Source organism: Caretta caretta, chromosome 7 (genome assembly GCF_965140235.1).
Source record: "Caretta caretta isolate rCarCar2 chromosome 7, rCarCar1.hap1, whole genome shotgun sequence".
Lineage (NCBI taxonomy): Eukaryota > Metazoa > Chordata > Testudines > Cheloniidae > Caretta > Caretta caretta.
In genome coordinates this window covers 121,224,089-121,244,693 of record NC_134212.1, presented here as the reverse complement: position 1 = coordinate 121,244,693, position 20,605 = coordinate 121,224,089, and the positions used below count along the sequence as shown (strand labels likewise).

Below are 20,605 nucleotides of genomic sequence, written 5' to 3'. Positions count from 1 at the left end.
GTTTTTCAGCTGCTATAACCCCAGAAATCTAACCCCCAAATGAAATTACAGAACTGACGGGAAGGCCTTAATATCCGCAGATCTTCTTGGAGCTAGTCAGTCAGTTCTTGCAGCATTGCTGAGCTGGTGACCTATTTGGCAGATATAGGAAACCCAATCAAAGTGTTCTAATATGAAAAGCAGATTTTCCTTGGAAGCATTTTGCTTTGGGAGGTTTCATGGTTCCAAAATTGGCAATGTCTGTATAAACAGAGGAGGTAACGAGTAAAGGTCCAACAAGGGATGCTATGTGCAATTATTTTTCCTTTTAGGTTACCATCCTGGGCCATGAGCAAGAATGCTTAGTGAAAGCTGTGTGCCTTGTCTACCTACCAACCTACTTGGCTACGAGGGCAGCATAGTCTAGGACAGAGCTGGTTAGAAGGTTGGGAAGCAAGGCAAGAACTTAAAAGCAAGATGTGGAATACCTAGTTAAGAAGTCATCTCGCTGCATGAATCTTAGAAGACAATAGGATAAATGAGAATTTAACATGTCTGTGTTCTAAACTGCATGTGGGAGGTATTGTTACTTGCTACGCTAAGTGAGAGAAAAGGGTGTGTACGTACTAACAATTCAACAGTGTCTTTACTAAATGCGATCATTGCAGAGAGGTTTTAAAAAGAGGGGTAACAGTGGCCAACCCCTACTAAACATCTCCACTGGTTTAATCACTGGTAGGTAAAAGCCACCTGTGTGCGCGTTATATATGTTTACAATTCCCTAGAGCGCTTCAAGGCTGGGGCAAACTCTTCCTATTAAGGCTTTAGATATAATCAAATGTCAATAATTTGTTTTCATGGTGCCTACAAAATGACAACGTTTTAAGAGTTTTGGCTCTTCATGGAAGAGGTGGGGGAAATCTTGTACAGACCTAAGTGTTCAGACAATAAGTTACTGTAGGCCATATTGTACTGTACAAGGCCTGAATGGCCAGGAACCAGATACAGAAAATTCTACGGGGTGCCCACTGCTGAACTGCTTCTCCTAAAGCTTCCCTCAAGAAGGTGGGAAAGTATTATGGAAAGACTGTCAGGCTGTGGACCCAGGGAATCCACAAGGAACTCCAACTCTGAAGATGCCAGAACCTACATGCTGGGAAAATGGGCTTACAGCCTTCACATTGCACCGTGATGCCACCCACTAACAGCATCAAAAGTAGATGTTGGAGGGGGACGCTGAGGGAGTTCCATCCTCATCTGGCAGCCACAAAGTCTGCCACATGGATTTCATGCTCCAAAATCCGTGAAATCTTATGGGGAACAAGCAGCTCCCAGGCTCCAATTTCCTCCTGCCCCTCACTTACACCACCAAAAAAACCGCAAGCTGCTCTGACTGTGCAGATGGGCTTCCGAGAGCAGTTGTACCACACTGAGGTCCAATCCCCACTTGCGCAGAATTACAGCACTTCAGGCATTAATTCCATGATCCTCCTGTTACACAGGTTTGAGTGAAGCAAAGGAAGGGCCCTATTCATAGGACTGGAGTCTCGGGCACCTACTGAATACAGGAAAAAAGAAACCTACACAAATTTGGTGTTCAATACACTTGGTGGCTTGCCACTAACAGCAGCCCTCTTCAGCTAGCTTAATAGGGTGTGTGCCACAGAAAGAGCTGAAGTCAGCTGAAACAGAGACAAACATTCAAAAGTCAAAATGTTTGACTTTAAATGCCTCCATAACAAGATAGAATTTGTATTCTGAGGAGTCTCTTCTGCACAAGCCAAGAGAGCAACAAACAAGACCATCAAGACGACGCTGGCAGTTTTAAAAAAATCATTTCAAGAATGAGTTTACTGTAAGAACTGTTTTTAAAATGAAGCAATGGAATTAAAGGTGCTCACAGCAGGGGAGGGTAGCAATATGTAGGATTTCCTTGGAGAAGCCAATGCTTTAGAACTTCCTGATCCCATCACCTCTTCTTCCATATCTCTATATTTTTGCCCCTCTTTAAATTTTGTTGGATAAGCAAATAGGAGTTAAAATTACGTGGGGAACAGTCACTAGCTTCCCTACCATAGGCAGAGTTTACCCAAGGAATCCAAGAAAACACACATTAATAATCAAACATTAGTAAGGCTAGTTGTTATGCAGAGATGCACTGAGGCTGATCTAAATGGGTTATGCATCGTTCTGCATGGACCAACTCAAGCACCAAGCAGGACCCACGTCACTTTAACCATCATTCTGACTAACTGCTTAACTATGACCTTTTCTGCTAGTGCAGAGCATGCAACCAGGCAGTCCTGAGGGGAAGTGTTCCTAGTAAAAGTATTTGCAGTGCATAATAGTGATATCAGATAGCCATTTGTAACTATTAGAAGTTGATTAAACACCAAAGGGTGAGAGGAACTATGCACCACAATTCAAGGTAGCATGACTAGGACTAATGGGACTCAACCCATCAAAGAAAAATTTAGGTCAAAGTCACTGGAATACAGAAAAGCCTCCCAAGAGGAGAGAGAGGGGAACCACACAGCACTGGTCACTTAAAGTTTGCACAATATCTTATCCTTTCTATTTGGAGAGCCAATCCATCACTGGCAGGGGAACAGACAAATCTCATGGTCACCAACATGAGAGTCCATTGTAACGCTAAGTCCTAAGATTCCATATTGTTCCATCTGACAGATGACATTAATCCAAGTATTTTAATTGATAAAAAATTGTAGGGCAAGAAGAACAATGTCTTCTCTATGTGGGATAGACTGAGAAAGCTTTTTCATTTCATACCCCACCGCTCTAAGATTTCTGTTTTGTCCTCCTCTTGGTACATTCCCTTCAGATCTCTGAATAAAAAAGAGCCATGTCAAAAAACCTCAGTTCTTGAGGGTGTTACACTAAGATGAAAAATATCAAGACTGTTGCACAATGAGACACCGTGACACATTCAAAATGAACGACTATCTTGCATCACACTGATTTCTCTTCTGAAATATTGGTAGTACTTTAAAGGTCGAACTGAGATCAAGGACTCATTTTGCAAGACACCATAAAAACAAAACAATACAATATCACAAGACTATTGCACAACACTGGACCACCATAACACATTACACTCTGAATGTTCCTTGTGCACCACGCTTGTTTACCATTCGTCATATGGTGGTACCGAAACGGGCCAGCTGAGATCAGGGCCTTATGGCAGGCATTATAGAAACACACAGGAAGAGTTTCGGCCCCAAAGATTTACAGTTTAAGTAGACAAGACAAAGGAAGCATTATTATTCTCATTTTACAGATGGGGAACCAAAGCACAGAGCTTAAATAGCTTGACAAAGGTCTCAGAGGATGTCTGTGGCAGAGGTGGGAACTGAATCCAGGTTTTAGTGCCTTTATTATCCTGGCTAAACTTAAGCGGTCAAACAAATTCCCCAAATATACACCGACTAAAATAAATAGTTGGAAGAGAAAGGGTTAACCTCTTCCGTTCCATATTTTGTAGACATCCACCCTGCTGCTTCCAGCTTAAGGCACAGCCTCTCCCCCACTCCTGAATAATGGTGCAGAGGAGAGAGGGAAGGATTATTTCCTCCTTCTGACCAGCCAATTTCTGATGTGCACAAAGATCTCTGCCTCCTCCTTCAGTGTTTTTCAAACAGGCTGGTGTAGCAGCCTGAGGCCAGTTTCAGGATCCTCTCCAGTGTGGCACACAGAGCTAAGGCCACTAGTACTGCAATCACGAGACAGACACAAAGCAGCACTGAGCGTACTTTGGCCAAACACAGCCTAGACAGCTATAACAATGGATGATGCACAGAGAATCCATGTCCTCTAGCTGCTGGGCGCCTGAGCATTTAAAGAAAATGGAGGCAGATCTGCCTTCACTACTTAGGGCTGGAAGTCATCCCACATTTGCCAGCAATGTTCCCATTTTGAGGGCGAACTCCATCAGACTAGCCTGATCATCAAAATGATCCTACAATATATCTTAGAGCCTATGCAATATCATACCACGAGGCTTTTGTCTTGCAAGAAATTAAAGGTGTTGATCCTTGTTAAACTACCTGGTTTAGCCAAGCAGAGGCAGCCATAATGCAGACATGTCTTTCATTTACTCAAGAACTAGATCCTGCCTACCTCCACACAGTCCATAACTTTATCCTGACAAGGAGTTAGCAATTCTTGCCCACTGAGAGAACATATCTGCAACAGGTCCAAGTCATTCATCCCAAACACTGAAGTGTATTCTTTATCTTCCCCTTTAGTAGAGTGACTGGACAACATCTCTAAGGAGTTAAATGAAATCTTAGCCATTTACCCAAGCCTGCACTTCAAGTGGGGACTCTAGTGGTGCTGAAGAAGGGGCCCACAAGTCTTTTCATACATTTAAGCACTTCTTGTGTCTATTTTTAAAGAGGCAGATTATTGATTATATTCCAGTAGCACTTAAAGGACCCACATGAGATCAGAGCTAGATAGTGCTAGGCACTCTACACATAGTAAAAGAGACAGTAAACTCTTCAGCATTAGGACTATCTAAATAGGACAGGCAGGCAACAGGGGGAGGGCAAATGGATGCACAGAGAGGTGAAGTGACTTGCCCAAAGTTTAACACAGCAGGTCAGCAGGAAAGTTGGGAATAGAAACCAAGTCTCAAGTCACAGTCCAGGAGCATATCCACTCGACCATACCATCTCTCATGAAACATGGACTGGAGAGTAAGCAGAGAACCAGCGAGCCCAATTTCCAGAAAAATGTGCAATTGCACTTGAAACAGTGTTTGCGGACACACGCGCTCAGTAATTCTGCATGCAAATGTATTACAGATGCAACCGGTGGATATGCAATTTTATAAGACACTGTGATAACTGCATTTGTGAGTTTGCATGCTGCTGCACGCCACAATTTTTCCAAGAATCCAGCGCTGCACCCAATTTACGTCAACAAAAAAGGTTACTTCTCTAAATAAATTGAAGAAACATTTTGGCTCTTTGCTTACTGTTCTCCAGTACTGTATTACACTGCAAGCTTGAAGACAGATGTTTGCTAGTGTCTACGTAGCACTATTGGGTCCATGGCCATGGTTTCCCTCGTCTCTCTCTAGTCCTCACCCATTTCCTTCGCCTCCTTTTTGAAGATGTAAGGTCGTGGTGAAAACAGGAATATGACACAGAATTTTAGGGATGCAAGCCATAGCAAGTTATGAGGAAGGATCTGGAAGAGGAGTACAAGAATGTACAGCCCACCAAAAGAGGGAGGTTGTTCCAAGAGCAAAGGATAATGTGAAAGTGCCAGGTATCTTTGTATAAAAGATCTACCTGGGCTTCCGCTGACCTGTAGAACAGGGATAATGAACAGGAGAGGGGTGGAGCCTTGCCTGACTGTTCCTTGCTCCATATTCTATTCCTAGGGGCCAATCTGCCCTGTGCACAGATCATGGAATCATAGAAGATTAGGGTTGGAAGAGACCTCAGGAGGTCATCTAGTCCAGCCACCCACAGATGGGATGCACTGTGTCACATGGACAGGAACAAACAAAACCAAAAAAAAAAACCAATCAACCAACCAACCCACCCCCCCACCCCAAAAATCTAAGACTCTATTCTAGACTGCAATGGATGGGTTGTGGAGAAGGGAGAAGAGGGAGGCAGAAGGTCTCCATCTGAGAAGGCAAAATTTTCGTGGAGGCAGGCTCTTTAGTCTTAATGGACCCTTCCTTTATCTTTGTATAGTTTTCCTAATTAAGCCTGCATCCATCAAGAAGCAGAAGTGAACCTGTGCAATGATAAAGTAGAGTATATTGCCAGGTGTACACAAAATCCATTAACATTGTAGGGGACAACCATTAAGTCTTGGAATTCCTAGATTAGAAAGCCATTTGGAACGCAGACATTTATTAAGATAAAACTGAAACTTCATATTGCCACAAGATAATCTCCGCAAGCTACAAGAAAGGAGCAGTTTCCCTTGCCAAAAATTCCCTTGGGTCCCGATAAAATTACACTAGCCATAATAGGTTTACTTTACATATTGTGTGTAATAGAATACTGGAAATAGGTCTGCTGTTATGTAATTGCAAAGGAAACAGCCATGGGCTTGTTCAGGCCAGCTGAAAATGCCATCCCATGTTTCTACCACCAAAGTAAATCCCAATGGGTTATGTATAAAGAGCCCTCAATCCCACCCCTCTGATCAGGACAGAAAAGGAGGAAGAGCAGTATGGAAGGTGGTTGATAGTATAGTTATACTTAAAGGCCTGTCAGGGTTTCCATTACAAATAGCATTGCCACAATTTATAACTTGACCATTTCAAGCCACATCCAAACAAAACTTGGCAAGAATGAAGTTAGCACAAATCCAATTTTTTCCCCCCTCCTTCCTTTCTTTAAACAAAAGTTCTACACAGACTGATGCAGTCATTTGTACTGTGAAGACTGGCAAACAGCAGAAAGTTTGCTGCATGGGTTTTTTGGAGTGGTTAGTTTAAAAAAAGCCACACAGACCCAAAGAGAGAATCAGCCTATCACAGAGCTCAGTTTTGAGCAACAACGTTCTGCAGGAAGATTTTACTACCATGCAGACTCCAAACATTTCACAGATGCAATCGTTGAGATGGAAAAGACAGTGCCTAGGAAACAGCTGTAGCTACAGTGAAGATTGATTTTGAATGTAAAGTGCTATAATTTTCTTTATGTACATACATACCTATGATGAATGGTAAAAAGGAAATAACTGCACATAGCAAGGGGAGACTATACCCCAAATAGACCCATGGTAGGATAGGATAGCTTCCACTACACAGAACCCCAGAGGTCAGAGGAAGGTCTCAAGACAGATTTTTGTGCACCCCAGGTGGGCATTTACTTTAAGTACCCCAACATCCACAGAAGTAGACACTGATAGCCGCAGTGAAACTCAGCATGAAGTGACCCACAGGCTTGATAGAACGTGGCTGGAAGCGTCTCAAAATGTATTCAGGTGTCTCATTGACCTTGTATTGACATTGTGATATTAATAGAGGGGTTTTCAGGTTTACGACTTGGACATCTCTTGAACTTGCACCAGGCACAGCAATGAAGACGTTCTCTTACCAGACACTATATTTTACTTTGGTTGATAAAAAGAAAAATTAAATATTAGGTATGGACCCTAACCAAAGTTAGGGGTGTGGATGTGCCTAAACTTTAGGAAAGTTAAATTGAAAAGTTTGGATTCAAATTCCATCACTTGTCTATGGAAAAAATGTTGCTTTGAATGTTGTCTTTGACTATTTAAGTGCAACACATGATTACTCAGAGCGATAGCGGCCTTCCAATGGTCCTCAACTCTGCTGAGGTACCAAAGTAGTTTAGCATACACTATCCAGCATTGATCATTTGATGTGATGAGTGAGTTCAATGTCCATTAGGGTTGGGACAGGGGCTTGGTGCAGGAGGGGGTTTGGGGTGCTGGCTCCACGAGGGGCTCAGGGCTGGGGTATGGCCTTCTGCTGGGTGCACTTAACCTCGCTGCACCACCGACCGAGGTAAGGCAGGCTCCCTGCCTGCCAGGGCCCCACACCACTCCCAAAGGGGCCAACGGGGCCTGGGGGGGAAGGGGGGACCGGGGCAGCGGCATGTGGCTCTGTGCACTGCCCCTCTCTGCAGGCATTACCCCCAAAGCTTCCATTCGCCACAGTTCCCTGTTGCCGGCCAATGGGAGCTGCAGGGGCAGAGAGGGGCAGCATGCAGAACCACATGGCCCCCATTCCAGGGGCCTTGGGGGCGTGCTGGCCACTTCCGGGCGTGGCATCGGGCTGTGTCAGGCAGGGAGTCTACCTTAGCAGCAGGCAGCCCTGCTGCATGGCCGTGGCCGCAGATTGCCATCGACTGCGAGAGTCCGCAGGATCAACCTGTTGATCGCGATCGACAGGTTGGTGACCACTGCAAGAACCTATGACTTCTGGCAAAGGACAATTAAAAACTGAAGCTTAGACAAGAATAAAATGGACAGCATCATATATAAAAAGCTTTACTTCAAAACTTTGACATGCAAGATACAGACCCATTCAGCTAATAGGGCTGCTTTGGGCTTTTTACTAAGGGACAAATGGTTTGTTTTCCAGAGCTGCTCTCTCTCTTGGAGGGGAAAAAGCCATGAAACACTTGATACCACACAGAAATATCAACACACAATCCTATTCTGATTGCTAGGATTTTTCTTAAAAAGAACAATTACCTATGCATTTCATACCCAGATTTCCTAAAGCACCCCTAGCACAGAGCCAGACGTGTACTGTATGGGATTTTACATACTACACGATCAGTCTTTCATCAAAGGTAGTAGGAAAGCAGCAAAGATGTCTAACGCACTTGACAAGAAGTTCAGTCTGATAAAAATTTGAACCACACAGTTAACCACTATCCAATTGTTTGTGCATGTGGGCTGTTCAGAACTAACATCACTTCGAGTTAACCTAGTAAACCAGTCTGAATATTTCACCTGGACCAGAGGGAGAGAAGTGAACCTACCTGATGTAATCAGGACAGAATGAATCCAATTTGATTCTATTTTCCACACATTTATCAAAGGCACATATCTATGGACTGCACCTTTTTTAAAAAGGTCCAAGAATCCAATGGTCTTTGGGTTTGTGTAATCACACTGTCCTGAAGAAAATAATCCATACACCAACTAGTGATGGACAAGACGTTTTAGATAAAGTAAAGTCAAATCCAAACTATCAGCCACAACTCACCAGAATACGTGTGTGTGTGTGTGTGTGTGTGTGTGTGTGTGTGTGTGTGTGGTGGGGGAGATGGGAGGAGGAGGCGGGGAATGTTGTTTTGAGTTTGAAAGAAGTTTCAATTTATTTTTTGTTGGCTGCTTTTCTTTTCTGTGCAACTTCTCAGCTTTGTATTTTCAGCCAACTCTGAAAACCCAAGATTCCCTGGAAAAGGCCATTCCTGCGGCGTTTCCAGCCTGGCCCAAGCCAGGAGTTGCTGAAAAGTTTGAGCTGAGTTTTATTCTTAGGAAAGTGGCAGCCCAGTTTCTCAGCCAGGGATTTAGTCAAACATCCAGACCTAAGGATGCTCGCCCACCACTAATCATCAACTACCTCTGTTCTACAGGAGAGGGACTATAAAACTACTCCAGTGTTTCCGAGTCTTCTTAGGTCTGAGACCGAAGACCCCTTTATTCAAAGTCAAAAACCTTTACGTACCCCTTTCTTTTATACATACTATAAAAGTGTCAAAAATGTATCAACACTAAGTCTCTAAAAAGTTGTGTGTGGGCTTTGAGACATTGGCATGGAATACTTGACCATGTAGAGGAAGAGTGTGCAGGAAATAGGGGAGAGGGATTTCCCTTGCTTCATGTTGTAATACTTTTTTTTTTTTTTTTTTAAAAGCGTTCAGCTCTTTGCAAACCCCTCCCTGCCCAATTGGCTTTCATGACCCTCCTGGGGGTAACAACCCACCCGACTATTCTATTGGACTTTACGGATGATTATTTAAGAAGGGACTTTAACCCTAATCCCTGTGATATTACTTCAGTGAGTAAATGGAGCATGATATGGCTCTAAAAAGGCACCTTTTCATAGAGTTGCTTACGGCTGCTACTCTGAAACTTTTCTGACCATGTAATCTCACTTAACATTGACATTCCACCTTAGCAACAACCATGATCTTCAATACCATATGAACTGTGTTTCCTTGGCAAAACAGGAAAGGCTGAATTGGAATTCCATTCCCCCCCCCCCCCCTTCACTTGAAACCAGATACCTTTGAATTGTTGAACAGTCCAAATCCCCATGGTGGTTATATTTGGAATCCAAAATAGAGGAGAATGCATCATAAAGGTGAAGGAGAGTTGCCACAATAAGGGGTCTACATACTGCCCTTGGGATGCACATGGGTAACTCCCACCACTGTCTGGGAGCTAGCGCATTGGATAATTAACAGAACCCCTATCTTAACACAATCAGCAGAGCGGCAATTTTATGGCATCTTTTCCCTCCTTCACCCATGATCACCTTTTAATTAGGTAGATATGTGCTTTGGCCTCTTTACTAGTTTTGCAAAAGCACACAGTACTGTATGCCCAAAAGACCATATGGCTTCACTAGCAAGCATCTGTGTGTTTTACACACACACACACACACACACACACACACACCCCTTTAACACCGCTCTAAGTCACCTAGCAGGCTAACTGTTCCTTGAGTGCATCACTCGCCTTCTGTAAAGTTGCGGCACTGCTGTCCAGTGAAAATATTCACCTTCAGGACGTACACACTCCTCCATACCAGTCCGGAGGGATGTTTGACAGATCAGGACATTTCTCTGTTAAAGCCTGATCCTTTGGCATCCACAACTCCCACTGTTGTCAATGGGAGCTGCTGGTGTTCATCTCTGAAGATTAGGACCTTAGTCTGTGAATGTACCTAGTCGTCTGTAATGGCTCCTCTGGGCAAAACATGAGAAAAATAGGTCTTTGAACCCAAAATCTTTGGCAACCGTTTTGTTTTGATGCATGAGGGGGACGGGGGCACGTGCAGAAGCAAGCAAATGGGCATGAGGCTAGCCAACAGTTAACTCTTTCAGTGCTGCAAATGGACACATAGCTTCTGAAGCATTTCATTTGCCTCCTGGAAGTCTGTTTTCCAGCCAGGCTAAGCCACCACACATCAACCTTTGACCAAATCACCTGCCAAAATTTCATTTTCTGAATGGTAACACTGGTTATTCTAAGGGCAGCATAAGGGAATTTCAGCCTACATTGCTAGCAGGGAGGCTCCCATTCTTTGCCTGAAAAAGGCCACACCAATACTTTTTGCAAGTAGCAATTTTAAAGTTTTACTGAATCTACGTAGTGTCTCATCCCTTTTACGTTTTGGGCCAACAGTTGAGCTATCAAGCCAAGTCTTCATCCCAGAGTAAGTTTTAACAGCTGTATATAAATCTCTCCCCCCCCCCTTGAAACAGTTGTTAGTAATGGAAATGCTGACAGACCCTCCCCCCCAGAAAAAAAAAGTCACAGCAGGGCAACGTATTATTCTAATAAGTATGCGCACAAGCTGTGGATCCTTCTCTCCTCCCGCCTTAGTTTTCTGTTAATGTACATTGGCTAATTAACAAACAAGCTTACGAGACATTCTTACAGCAGAAGGCAACATTTTGGCCCCCTGCCCAAACCAACAGGGGGAAATGTCAACATCCTCAGCCAGACAAGACCAGATGGAACTAATGCATAGTGACATGAAATGATGAGAGAATGAAGGGAACGAACCACCAAACTATTAGAGAGAAAAATAGGTACAAGTGTCTCACCGCTTTCGTTTTTCTCTATTACGTCCACGACTTCCCCAGCCTGAAGGCTGATCTCAGAGTTCTCCTGTTTCTCATAGCTGGACACCACCACATATTGCTCCAGGATCATGGGTTCAGAACTAGCATCAGCACCTGGGGAAGGGAAAAAGCAAGCTGTAAGCCAGCTTCCAGCCATGGCTCCTCGAGAGCGACCGCCGTCCATCCAATTCATGATAGGCCAATTTGTCACCACCGTCAAGCCAATCAGAACAAAACCTTGGCTCGCAGCATATCCCCAAATGGCTGGCCATATAGAAACAGCTTCCTCTGGCCCACAACCCAGCAGCACAGAGGAACATTAGAGAGGAAGAAAAAAAAAAGTTTAAAGCATAGTGAATTAATCAAAGTTTCATGACGGATTCTGAAAATAAACCTCTTCCCAACATGGTTGCCACAATCCTTGTCCCCATTCAGATAGAAAAATCCAGGGTAGAAGCAGCATAAATCCACAGCAGAGCTATTCCCCCCCAGGAAACCAAAAGAAAAAATAAACAATTCTCCCCTCGGAGGCTCAGCTCCTTCTCCTCTCTTGAAGGCTTGAGCTGTAAGTCAAGAGGGGGCTGTGGATGCCAATCATATTCGTGTGCACTGCAGCCCTTAAATAGAAACACATGAGCAGGACTGACTAAGGGAAGGGGTGGAGGAAGGGAACGAGTGAGGGGAGGGCAGAGAGACTGTTTACTTGAAACAGAAAAGTCACAGCGCCAGATTCTTATTAAGACAGACACCCCTCCACAGCCTTTTCCAAGCATTTTGCACAATCGTCCAAAAAAAAAAAAAAAAAAAAAAAAATCCTCCAATTATAAGAGAAGATGCAGAACTCCACATACTGCCTTGTACGAGATGAACAGCGGAAATCTTTACACAGTCTGATTTCTCTCCCTTCCAATGTTTGTTTGTTTGTTTTTTTAAGAAGTTTGCAATCTAGCATGAAATGCTTTAATTATTTCATCTTCTCCATGCTGGACTTTTCAACCAGCAGGAGATATTTCTTCCCTATTCCTGCACATTCCCTCCTACCCTCCCTGCCCCCCACCCCCAAACCCACCAGCATCCCTCTGATTGGTTTCTTTTGGTTTTCTGAATAATGCAAATCATATGTTTTAAAGCCGAGCTAGAAGACAGGAGTGTTCCCCCGCCAGGGATGGAGGGAGAGTTCTCTGCCATGTAGCAAGCTGCAGGAGATGCAAGAATCTCCTTAACTCATCACTCAACTGCAACATCAACAAAGCACACAGGGCCACGCCACTGCCAAACGGACAGACACAGGAAAGCTCTGCATACACACCACTGCAGAGAGAAAGGCTATGAATGCATTTTTAATGCAACAGTTCCTGTTTTAATTTTTTTAAAAAGGACGCTATCCTTTTGATGTAGATCTCCTTCTGAACATAAAGCATCAAGGATCACCTTGTTTAGAGACACTAGACAAGGGATTCTCAAAAGTCATTGCACCCACGACCCCCTTTTGACAACAAAAATTACTACATGACCCCAGGAAGACAGGGGCTGAAGCCCAAGGGGTTCAGCCACAGGTCGGGGGGGGGCTGTAACCTGATTTCCACTAACTGGGGCTGAAGTACTCTGGCTTTGGCTTTGGCTTCAGCCCTGGGTAGTGAGGCTCTGGCTTCCACTTCGTCCCCAGCAAGTCTAATGCCAGCACTGGCAACCCCTTAAAATGGGGTCACGACCCACTTTGGGGTCCTGACCCACAGTTTGAGAACCACTGCACTAGCCATAAGAAACATTTGACAAAGCTGCAATAGATTGGAGTCCTAATGTGTTAAGCACTCTGTGTAGCAGAGATTCCTGTTGTAATCTAAAGAAACAAGACAGGCAAAAGGTGAGGTGGGAAAGTGGGGCAAAAGAACTCCCCCAAGGTCATACAATGGGTCAGTGGCAGAACTGAGATAGAATCCAGGACCTCCTGAGTCCCAGTTCAATGCCCTATCCACCAGACGACCACGCTCTTTCTGCTCTGTTGGGAGGTCAAGGTAATCAGTGGAATATTTAAATCAAATCTCTCCAGCCAGGCAGATCACAATCAGCACAGTACTTAAGTGCCTGCACATCCATCTTTCCCCCAATTTCGTATGTAATTTGATCCGACAGACAAAGTTAGGCCTAAAAATTTCCCTTTCCTTTCTTCTGGCAGGTACCTACTGCCTCATCCAAAGGCCACTAGTCCAGTCTTTTCCTGAAACAGGAATACTGATTGCCTCTCTTTGGCCCAGATTTAAGAGGTTCAGAATAAAATTCCTTAAGTGTGTCCAGCTAAACTCACACAACATACAGAGTCCCACAGCAATTTTTCAGTATATTTTAAAAGAGTGTTTTCTTGCTAGTGAATTTTCTGCTCACAAAAGCAACGAGCGGAGTATCATCAAGAACAGGGTGATCGACTCCTTATGCGCCTATCAATAATATGTAGGGCAAAAAGCTGTGTGATAGGGGACTTCAATTTGAAAGATATATACTGGAGGTTTCAGGTTGCAAGTATAACACATCTTTGGAATGTCTAAGTATTAGATAGGACACGTTTCCTAATGCAATAGTGTTGCAGCCAACACGGGGGAAATCTACACTAGATCAGTTCTGACAGATAGAGGAACTGATCACAGAACTAGAAGTTAATGGTAACGTAGGTACAAGTGATCATGACTGCAAATTTATACATGTGATCAAAACAGAACAGAGTTTAGACCAGTGATTATTTACACACACACACCCCCACCCACCTTTAAAAAGGAGCATTGTCACAAAACTGAAAGCTATTATGAATCCAATCTGGGAGGAAGAATTTAATCAGAAAAATGTGAATGATAATTGGGAATTATTTAACAACACTTTACAAGATGCTCCAAAAGCCACAATCGAGGAAGAAGGCTGTGAACCTACTGGTTAAAAAGACCAACCTGGTTTAGAGGGGAAGTAAAGGCAGCTATAAAAAAATTATATAACCAATGGAAAAAAGGGGAAGATAATAGTAATGAATATAAATCAGAAGTTAGAAACTTTGATAAGGAAAGCAAAGGGACACATATCTATAGCCATCAGAGTTAAGGACAATAAAAAAATCTCCCTTTTTAAAGTAGATTAAAAACAAAAACACCCCAACAATGGTACTGCTTCATTACTAGCAGAAATAGCAGGATGACCAATAAGAACAAAGTAAAACAAAGTATTCAATAAATACTTCTGTTCTGTTTTGGGGGGACTGATAGTCATATCAGATGACACTCCTTCCATTCCATTAGTATTTTTTTTTTGGGGGGAGGGGAGTGGGGGTGTTAAAAACAGCAGCAATTGAAGTTAGACATTATTTAAAATCAGCAGGGCCAGATAACCTCCATCTGAGAGTTTTAGAAGAGCTGATTAGGAGCTGTGGACCATTAATCTTAAATTTTCACTAAGTCCTAGAACAGTGGAGAAGTTCCAGAAGACTGGAAGAAAGCGAATATTGTGCCAATTTTTAAAAAGGAGTAAATGGGATGACCTGTGTAACTATAGGCCTGTCAGTCTGACACTGATCCCAGGCAAGATAATGGAGTGACTGATGTGGGACTCTATATTATTCTCCTTTAATTTTTTATTAATAAATTAGTGAGAATCAACATGGGTTTATGGAAAACAGATTGTCAAACTAACTTGATACCTTTTGATGAGGTTACAAGTTTGGTTGACAAAAGTAACAGTGTTGACGGAATGTATTTATTCCTGTAAGGTACTGGACTTGATACTTCATGACATTTTTATTTTTATTAAAAACTAGAAAGATATAAAACATGGCACACATTAAAATGCATTAAAAGCTGACTGATAGGTCTCAAAATGTAACTGTAAAAAGGTAATAGTCATCACGCAGATGTGTTTCTAGTGGGATCCTATAGTGATTGGTTCTTGGCCCTATGCTATTTAAGCATTTTATGTTTTCGGCCAAGTCATTAATAAAAAACACCACTGAAAGTTTGTAGATGACAAAATATTGGGGGAAGTGGTAAATACTGAAGAAGGGTCACTGATTCAGAGCAATCTGGACTGGGCACAAGCACACAATGTGTGTTTTAATATGCCTAAATGTAAATTCTTGCAACAATGATCAAAGAACATAGGCCATACTCACAGGATGGCCAACTCTCCTGGGAAGCAGCGACTCTGAAAAAGATTTGGGAGTCCTGCTGGATAATAAGCTGAACATGCACTCCCAGTGCCACAGCAGAGCACACAGAGCCAATTCGATCCCAGGATGCATAAATAAGGAAATCTCGTGTAGGAGCAGAGGTTATTTTACCTCTGTATTTGGCACTGGTGCAATCACTGCTGGAATCTTATGTCGACTTGAGGGATTCAAATAGTTAATAAGCTCTTCAGTCTAGCAGAGAAAACAATCCAGTGACTATAAACTGAAGCTAGATCTATTCAGAATGGAAATAAGGTGTAAATTTTTAATGGAGAGAGTAATCAATCATTGGAACTGGGTCGATTCTCCGTCACTGATCATTTTAAATCAAGATGGTATTCTAAAAGATCTATTCTAGGCATGATTTTGAGGAAGTTCTATAAGACTATTATAGAGGTCCCTTCTGGCCTTGGAATCTATGAAGTCCAGTGCAGGTAAGTGCTATGCAAAATGTAATGTCATGTACCTCAGACCAGATCTGCAACACTGCCTGCTGTTCTAATCCTAGGCCCACAAACAAGTGTGCCAACTGCACCTCTATCCTGACTGACAGTAACCTCTGCTAATCAGGCTCAAGGCTCCACTGGAAGAGAGTCCATCAATCATAAAGACGTATGCCTAAATTCCATGGTGGTTTTCTAACATGAAGCAATATCCACAGGGGACTAGGATGAAACCACAAAAAACAGTCACTTACAATCTAGTCAATATCAGAAACTTGGTAGCCTCTCAGATATTAGATGCTACTGCAGGACTGTACTTTGGTAGGAAAGTTACAAGAATATTAGGAAAAAAAAGTACAATATTTAGTCAAGCTACATCACATCTACTTCAAAATAAAATATTTCTTCAGACCATCAATGTTTAGTTAAAAGACAAAAGTCCAACACACTCTTGAGTCCAGTGGCAGGAATGGTAGCCATTATGACAACCATCCCTGCTGGATACAAACAGAACAGGGCTGCTTCAGGTTACGCTGTACATCGGCCAACACCCACATATTATTCACTGACATCTGAGCCAGAAGACAGATGCTAGAGGAGAAGCTTTGCCAGCTGAATTGAAAAAAGAAGTGTCATTTCATGAAGCAGCATTTAGAGGCCTGTTCCTTAACTCCAGATACAGAAGTCAGATCTGGCTACAACAATTAAGTGTCGGATATGCAACATCTTGACGTCCTCCATCCACAGGTTTGAAACCTGGTAGTTCATCCTTCCAAGGTAGATACTGTAAATCAAGCCTTAAGTGGCTTGATTGATGTGGATCTAGCTTAGGGCTTGCGTACACAGTCCTGGCACAGAGCGCTAGTGGGGTATGATTTGTAAAGCATTCCAACATGTGGTGCCCTAACTTGCCTGCTAAAGAGATACCTAGTGCACAATGCTTTACAAATCGCACCCTCTGGTGCACTTTGCTGCCCTGTGCAGACAAGCCCTTAGTTAGTACAGCTATTGGCACAATACAAGAAGTTGATAAAAAAGGAGACTTTTGAAACAGGCCTGTTTAAAAAAAGTGTGCTATGGGACCTCTAACAAGGGTGATGGATCCCATATGTCTGTGACCTTGGACAAAAATTTCCCCTTCCCTCTACTGTTGTGTACAGCATCAGCTGCTGTCCTCCAACCCAGAAGTGGATGCATTTCAAGACGTGTTTCATTTACATCCAGCCTGCAGAGGGCCAAGTGGCTTCAACTTTTTGACTTCAATGGGAGAGAAGAGTACTCAGCACCTTGCAGGCCTGAGCCCATTGTTTGTACTCTGGGACTCCTTCACAATAGGCTACAAAAGAAATATTTCCCTCAGTAACATTTACAAGGGGGTGCTAAAGAGGCGAGACAGCCCGTTCCCAAAACCAAAGCCAGAGATGCTTTCTTGGTAGTAAAAGCCACAGCCAGCTTACATTCCTTCTTCTTGCATGTCAAAAGACCCAATGGTTCCCTCCCCAGATCCCCATTAATGATCTGGAGGATGGTGTGGATTGCACCCTCAGCAAGTGCAGATGACACTAAACTGGGAGGAGAGGTAGATATGCTGGAGGGTAGGGATAGGATACAGAGGGCTGTAGACAAATTAGAGGATTGGGCCAAAAGAAATCTGATGAGGTTCAACAAGGACAAGTGCAGAGTCCTGCACTTAGGATGGAAGAATCCCATGCACCGCTACAGACTAGGGACTGAATGGCTAGGCAGCAGTTCTGCAGAAAAGGACCTAGGGGTTACAGTGGACGAGAAGCTGGATATGAGTCAACAGTGTGCCCTTGTTGCCAAGAAGGCCAATGGCATTTTGGGATGTATAAGTAGGGGCATTGCCAGCAGATCAAGGGACGTGATTGTTCCCCTCTATTCGACATTGGTGAGGCCTCATCTGGAGTATTGTGTCCCGTTTTGGGCCCCACACTACAAGAAGGATGTGGAAAAATTAGAAAACGTCCAGCGGAGGGCAACAAAAATTATTAGGGGACTGGAACACATGACTTATGGGGAGAGGCTGAGGGAACTGGGGATGTTTAGTCTTCAGAAGAGAAGAATGAGGGGGGATTTGATAGCTGCTTTCAACTACCTGAAAGGGGGTTCCAAAGAGGATGGCTCTAGACTGTTCTCAGTGGTAGCAAATGACAGAACGAGGAGTAATGTCTCAAGTTGCAGTGAGGGAGGTTTAGGTTGGATATTAGGAAAAACTTTTTCACTAGGAGGGTGGTGAAATACTGGAATGTGTTACCTAGGGAGGTGGTGGAATCTGCTTCCTTAGAAGTTTTGAAGGTCAGGCTTGACAAAGCCCTGGCTGGGATGATTTAGTTGGGGATTGGTCCTGCTTTGAGCAGGGGGTTGGACTAGACCAGCAAGCAGGGGGAGAGAAACTCAGAATCTGCTTGATGAACCAAGACATTATTTCCATCTTCACAAACTCCTTTGATCTCAGCCTGTAGGCCCCCCCCCCCAGCAGGATGCATATTTCAGAACAGCAGTGAAGAGTCTGCTTGCCTGTGAGATTATTTTCATCTTGTGGTCTGTTTCCTGGTGAAAGTCTTGAGGATGCCGGTTCTCTCCATAGGGCTCAGCTTTACAATACAGCTGGGATGCCGAGGTGAGGATTGGGTGAAGTCACCCTCCAGGGACTGGGTAATAGTCTCATTAGAGCTTGTCTGTACCACTCTTTCAAACAGATGGCTTGCTGCTAAGTGACATATCTCCAACCTGTCCCCCAGCCCAAGCAGGAGAGCATAGCTACCTCTGCAGCTCTCAGCGACAGAGACCTACTACTGACCAAGTCTCCTAGGTAACAATGCAGGCCAGTATTACCAAGCCAGTTCTTCTCTGCAACAGCCAACATACTATGTTCTGCAATGGCCAATCATTTAAACCACCCACAGGACAGAAGGTTGTCTGGCTATGGAAATTTGAGAACCCTGATCTTTGCCAAAGTATTTTGCTATCAGGCCTATAAAATGTGTCAGCTCTTTTAATCCATATCACGCATGGTTTTCATAATGCCCTTTTATGATCATCATGTACCAAGTGTTTACAGATCCTGATTATAAGAATTAATATAAAACTGAGCAGTAAAATCTTTCAAGAGAAGCCAAACGGAAATGGTCAGCAAGCACCCTTTAAACAGGATTTTTAGTGAAGTAGCAGGTAGTGTTGTTATTTTAGGGATCTCTTTAGCCCTTCTGGATACAACTATCATTTAACTCAGGGGTTCTAAACCTCTTTTCTTTCTGAGGCTCCCCCAACATGCTAGAAAACTTCCACGGCCCACCTATGTCACAACAACTGTTTTTCTGCATATACAAGCCGGGGCCGGCATTAGGCGGTAGCAAGAAGGACAATTGCCTGGGGCCCCATGCCACAGGAGCCCCCATGAAGCTACACCGCTCAGGCTTTGGCTTCAGCCCCATGCGGTGGGGCTTTGGCTTTCTGCCCTGGCCCCAGCAAGTCTAATGCCAGCCCTGCTTGGCAGACCCCCTGAAACGTGCTTGCGGCCCCATGGACCACTGGTTGAGAACCACTGATTTACCCCATACAAGTTTTCTGCAAGGTATCTGGCAGTACGTACAGTGGGTGCCATTAAAATGTCACTAGTTTCCACATGAGTTGGATCTTGGTGCTGTCCTATACTGAGCAAGTAATAACTCTAGAGTCTCAGATCCAGCATCGTGGCAACTTAATAAACTTGGAACCTTTAAAAAAAAAAGAAAAAGAAAAAAGGTAACTCCGTCCACATCTTTGGAAACTGTTGCAGGGGAGTTAAACTGCAGCTGCCTTTCTCTCACCTTCCCCCCCCCCCCCGCCCCAACACCCCTACCTGTATTTCTTCACCAACACCAGCCCCTACCAAGATTTATTTTTAATTAAAAATGGTTCCAATGCCAAAAGCCTCCCCGACCCTTTAGTTTCTCTAAGGAAAGACCAGGACCATCTACGCTGCATTTCTCATGTTAAGAGCTAGCAGATTTGGGGGCATCCATTGAGACTGTTCTCGCTTGCTTCAACCCTTCCCTAAAATCTTAAGTGGGGTGGGGATGGGGACTCATCCAAGACCTAGAAATCATCCATGTGTGTGTGTAGACATATTAAAAAAAAAGTTACAATACACTTGAGGAACACTTAGCATTGTTGCAGCCAGACTCGATCTTCACAGCGGAGACATGTCTGAGGGTGGCCCATTGATGAAGTTAGTCAGCTATTGCACATCAGTTAATGACCACGTATGGTTAAAGGGCCAGATTTTCAGAAGTGTGCAAACCCTCAGCATCTCCCTTTCATCCCAGTGGAAGCAACTGACGAGTTTTGAAAAAAAAAAAAAAAAATCCAGCCATAGGAGTTCAAAGCATTTTACCAGAAGAGCCCTTTAAATACTGTACATGAAGCCTTGATTCATACACAGATCCTTTCCCAACCTTCTTAAACACAGTCCATGCCCACTAGAGCGTCCAGCTCTCCCCTTTCTCACATATTCATGTTGGTTTTCAGTTCAAACTTTCTCCCCAGAGTTCCTTCCTTTTGACTGCACCCCCCACTCCTACCTAAGCACCTACTCATAAGATAGGGTGTTTCAGGCATATATTGCCAGCTTGTTACAGCCTGCCTGGGTC

At 43.7% G+C, this 20,605-nt stretch overlaps 1 protein-coding gene across 6 annotated transcripts in view; it reads right to left on the bottom strand.

The window, feature by feature from the left end:
* The window catches only part of SH3PXD2A (SH3 and PX domains 2A), a 388,224-nt gene that overhangs the window by 91,838 nt on the left and 275,781 nt on the right, over window positions 1-20,605 (bottom strand). For all 6 annotated transcript variants that reach the window (XM_048856158.2, XM_048856161.2, XM_048856160.2 and 3 more), the window contains one exon: window positions 11,292-11,423. In XM_048856158.2, coding sequence (XP_048712115.2) covers window positions 11,292-11,423 — 132 coding nt within the window. The remainder of the gene's footprint in view (window positions 1-11,291; window positions 11,424-20,605) is intronic.